The sequence below is a fragment of the Mus pahari genome, chromosome 17 (assembly GCF_900095145.1).
Source record: "Mus pahari chromosome 17, PAHARI_EIJ_v1.1, whole genome shotgun sequence".
Classification (NCBI taxonomy): Eukaryota; Metazoa; Chordata; class Mammalia; order Rodentia; family Muridae; genus Mus; species Mus pahari.
The window spans coordinates 63,761,939-63,767,203 of NC_034606.1; the positions used below are offsets into that span (position 1 = coordinate 63,761,939).

At 42.6% G+C, this 5,265-nt stretch overlaps 1 protein-coding gene across 1 annotated transcript in view; it reads left to right on the top strand.

Annotated features, from left to right (window-relative positions):
* Positions 1-5,265, top strand: part of Spats2 (spermatogenesis associated serine rich 2) — a 75,208-nt gene that overhangs the window by 58,738 nt on the left and 11,205 nt on the right. Inside the window, exon 9 of the mRNA XM_021216881.2 lies at positions 5,158-5,216. Within this exon, the coding sequence (XP_021072540.1) occupies positions 5,158-5,216 (59 nt within the window). The remainder of the gene's footprint in view (positions 1-5,157; positions 5,217-5,265) is intronic.

The following is a 5,265-nucleotide window of genomic DNA, read 5'->3' on the forward strand; positions in this document are numbered from 1 at the left end:
GAACTCACTCTGTAGACCAGGCTGGCCTTGAACTCAGAAATCCGCCTGCCTCTGCCTCCCGAGTGCTGGGATTAAAGGCGTGCGCCACCACGCCCGGCCCGATGATTGATATTTGATTAAAATCGTGACAGAGCCAGGGCGTGGTGATGCGAGCCTTTAGTTCTAGCACTTGGAAGGCAGAGGCAGGCCAGTGTTTGTGAGTTTGAAGCCAGCCTGGTCTACAGAGAGACTTAAAAACTATCAGCCAAGCCAGGTGTGGTGACGCATGCCTTTAATCCCAGCACTCAGGGGGCAGAGGCAGGCGGATTTCTGAGTTCGAGGACAGCCTGGTCTACAAAGTGAGTTCCAGGATAGCCAAGGCTATACAGAGAAACCCTGTCTCAAAAAACAACAACAACAACAACAACAACAACAACAAAAAAAAACTATCAGCCATACAAATATGAGGTTGCTGCCTCTCAGTCAAAGCTTAGTGTTATAGTTACTGTCTATAGTTATAGTTTATATACTACACACTCAGTCAGTAAAACAAATACGCATTTATCAATTAATTAGTCAGTCTTGAGCAGTTGTACTGTGCTGACATATTAATTTTTCATAAGAGTCTTTTAAATTTTTTCCCCAAATCTTTAGCATTCTGAATGTAGAATTTATAAGAGATTACATCATGGTGTCTGCATAGACTTTAGGAGAAGAAAGTGCCCTGTAGGCACCTGAGCCGCCTTTTGTTTTGCTTTTCTTGGAGCTTTTTATTGTTACTATTTTTATTTTTTGATAAAGCAGAATTAGCAGGATAGTCAGAGAAGACCTCCCATGTTCCTACAGTCAAGCACATGCTCTTGTCTCCTGCCTTGCAACTTCCTTTGTTTTTCCACTTTAGGATGATCCTATTCAGTGTCTGTAATCAGAGAGTAAGGAGACGGCAGTGAGCTGAGAATTCAGGATCGTGGAGCAGTAGCCCTGCCTGGGTACTTTGTGTGGCTTTCATAGCAGAGGCAGACATGATGGTGGTTTTGAGTGCAGCTGTGCAGCACTGGTGTACAAGTCAAGGGAAAGCTTTAAGGAACTGATTCTCTCCTTCCACCCGGGACTTAGGGCTTGAACTCAGGGTGTCAGGTTTACGTGGCGGTACTATACCCCGATGAGCCCTTTCCATGGTCCAGCGGTGGGTTTTATCCTCGTGAGATTGAACTTGTGTGGGAAGGTTGTTTAACCTATCCCTAAACTACTAAGAATAGGAATGCTTTGTTTGGTTGAGGTGGTAGCTCACAAGTCATTGTGCCTATGACCACAGTCATGGGAAGAGGGGCCTGGGACCGCTGAGCACAATGTAGTGTGCTCCATTCTAAGGGAAGTATGGAGAATACAGCAGAGATGCTGTCTGTTTCTCAGAAGTAGATGCATATGCACTAAATCGTGTATCTTGAAATCTCTACATTTCCCAGCTATATAGCCTGTTCTCGTCCTTTGGTTCTTTTACAGGATAAAGGTTCAGATAAATTAAAACTGGTAAAAAGGCACAGTCCTTACTTTTGAGAAAAAGGTGCTTTTTAAAAATACATCTTAGGGCTGGTGAGATGGCTCAGTGGTTAAGAGCACCGGAGTGCTCTTCCAGAGGTGCAGAGTTCAAATCCCAGCAACCACATGATGGCTCAAACCATCCTTAATGAGATCTGACTCCCTCTTCTGGAGTGTCTGAAGACAGCTACAATGTACTTACATATAATACGTAAATAAAATCTTAAAAAAAAAAATACATCTTGCTGGGCGTGGTGGTGCATGCCTTTAATCCCAGCACTTGAGAGGCAGAGGCAGGTGGATTTCTGAGTTCGAGGCCAGCCTGGTCTACAGNAGGGGATCTGGTGCCCTCTGCTGACCTCTACAGGAATGAGACATACACATGGCAAACAGACATACATGCAAGGCAAAACATTCATACAGAAAAAGATAAAAGATACCAAAAAAAAAAAAAAAGTTATATATGTGTGTCTGTTCCTAAAAGGGCTTTGCTCTCTCTTTTATTGAACAATACAGAAAACTTCACATGTAGAAGAAATAAGGGATACTTTCCAGAAATCTTTTTAAAAAGAGTTTTACAATTTGACAAACAGTATTACAGGTATTGTTTGTAATCAAGCAGTAGCCAAATATTATGTTCAACATTTTCCATGAATGTGTACAGTAGATATTCATTCTGAGATTGCTTTCTAGCTCTATATTTGTCATAAATATATGCACTACTCTATACATGCATCACTCTAGGTCAGGTGTGCAAATTCATAGTTTAAGGTCAGTGATGCTTAGGTTGTAAAAGTTGCTTAGTGGGAAGTCCAGAGCAAATAAGGTTGGTTGCTACATTGTCCTATAGGAGAGTGAAACATGCAGGCTAGGTGCACAGCAGGACCCCAGATGACGTGTCAGGGATGACTAACTCTGGCTGTGCTTAGCTAATGTTCAGGCTGGGAGAATGTTAGGGGTGGCTTCATAACCCTGCATTGCTGCTCAGTGTGCTGCCTATGAATTTTCTTATGCTCTCCAGTGAATCGTTAAGAAACTGAAGTTTAGCCGGGCGTGGTGGCGCACGCCTTTAATCCCTGCACTCGGGAGGCAGAGGCAGGCGGATTTCTGAGTTCGAGGACAGCCTGGTCTACAAAGTGAGTTCCAGGACAGCCAGGGCTATACAGAGAAACCCTCTCTCGAAAAACCAAAAAAAAAGAAAAGAAAAGAAAAGAAAGAAAGAAACTGAAGTTTATGAATGAATAACCTTTCATTGTTACAGTGGAAAGAATGTTGTCACAGTGTAGCAACTCATATGTCCACAGGAAGATCTGGCCCTGTCAGAGTAGAACTTGATTTGTGGACAACATTCTGTACAGTTCCGTGTTTGACAATGAAGGCCAGGAGATGGGAGCGGCCTGCTCGTTTTCTGATGTCTTTAAGCTTTGTCAAAGAGTCTGTCACCTGGTAGGCACAGTGTGTGCATCTTAGGGTGAGCTGGTAGCAGGAGGCTGGCAGTATGACGCTGTAGGCCTGGCAGCTCCTGTCCCAGTGGTGGCTTCTGGGAATTCCAAAGCACTGCCAAGGCGGGAAGGTCTCACAGCAGGGGCATGCCTGCCTCAAAGCCACCTCTTGATGAGCAAGTCTGCTTATTAATGTGCACAGTCATCAGGCTGGACTTCTCTGTGAAGGATTTGCCTCTCTGAAATGACACTGCTTTGTATGCTAATGCGCTTCTTACAGTATTAAGCACTATACTAACTACTTTGTGGTGGTGTAATTATGCAGTAGGCTAAATTGAATAGGCGTATACATATGTATATGATTGCCTTTGCAAGTCTTATTCAAAAGGATAAATTTCAGGTTGACAGAATGGCTAAGTGGGTGAAGGTACCTGTCACCACGTTGGGCAGCCTGAATGCTAGCTAGGACTCACGTGGAGGCAGGAGAGAGTGGGCTCCTGTGTGCAGATTCTGACAGTCTGCATATACTACACACATAATGTGTACTAAAAGTCTCAGTAACTGGATGGAGTAGTCCACGCCTTTAATCCTGGCACCCAGGAGGCAGAGGCAGGTGGATCTCTGAGTTCCAGGCCAGCCTGGTCTATACTGTGAGTTTCAGGACAACTAGAGCTACACTGAAAAACAATTTTAAAAATCCAACAACAATAAAATCTAAGAAATAGAGGAGTAGGAACTTCAGAATTAGTAACATACCTGTAATCCCAGTACTCAGGGTGCTGAAGAGCAGAGTGATGAGTTCAAGGTCAGCCTAAGCTGCAGAGCAAGGCTTTGTCTGGGAGTAGAGCTCCAGTATAGAGTGTTAGCATAGCACACACGAGACTCTGTGCTCCACCTCCAACTGCAAGAAAAGAAAACAACCGGGGCTGGAGAGATGGCTCAGTGGTTAAGAGCACCGACTGCTCTTCCGAAGGTCCTGAGTTCAAATCCCAGCAACCACATGGTGGCTCACAACCGTCTGTAATGAGATCTGACATCCTCTTCTGGTTCATCTGAAGACAGCTACAGTGTACTTAGATATAATAAATAAATCTTAAAAAAAGAAAAAGAAAAAGAAAACAACCAGAAGTAGATGTTTCCCCCATATATACAAAGCCCTTGGTCTGATCCCCAATACTAAAGAAGGGAAAAAAACTGTAAGAAAACTTTTAATTCCATCCTTTTTGATTACTGTTAATTTTTTTTAATCAGAAATTAGTTTATGGGCTGGTGAGATGGCTTTGGTTAAGAGCACTGACTGTTCTTCCAAAGGTCCTGAGTTCAATTCCCACCAACCACATAGTGGCTCACAACCATCTGCAATGTGATCTGACGCCCTCTTCTGGTGTGTCTGAAGACAAGTACAGTCTACTCATATACATAAAATAAACAAATCTTAAAAAAGAAAAAAAGAAAATGAAATCAGTTTGTACCATATTGTATCATAAGGGTTACACTGTATTGTAAGGGCTACACTCTATCAGAAAGGCCACACTATCATAAGGGTTACACTGTATCGCAAGTACTATCCTATCATAAGGGCTGATTGTAAGGACTAGGCACAGCAGTTTGCATACCTTGGGTACGTTGATTCTAACATTGGATCACTTCCCTATGCCCTTACAGACATACTGCCTTGTAAAACTAGAGGCAGTATCACTATATAACCCAAGCTCAGCGTCGTGGTGCGTACCTAAATCCCAGCAGTTAAGACGCTGAGACAGGGGGAGCTCTGTGAGTTCAAGGCTGGCCTGGTCTACATAGAGCTCCAGAGAAGCTAAGATGCACAGTGAGACCATACCTTTTTTTTATTTTTAATAAAAGGATAAACCAAAAATTGTGGAAATAAGTAATTTCCAGAAGTACTTGAAAGTTAGCATAACTAAGAAAGCTTTGTGGCTTGGTGCTGCCATCTGCTGGTTCTAAACTCCTGATTTCCAGTAGCTGGCCTGCACTATTACAAGGAACAAAGGGAATGGGGTCCTTGTATTAAGAATCTTTTAAAATATTCTTTGTTGAGAATATGATACCAGCCTATCATGCGGTCCATACGTTGTTTCTTAGCAGTATGCTTTTAGTGAAACAGTTGCTATTTCTCCATTATTAACTATATACTATTTGTATATAACCCTTTTTTCTTTCTCATTTTTCCCCCCAGTTTAATGGATCGAGAAGTGGCACTGCTTGCTGAGATGGATAAAGTGAAAGCTGAAGCAAGTAAGATGATTGATATTTGTTTTTTTTTGTTTGTTTTTTTTGTTTTTTT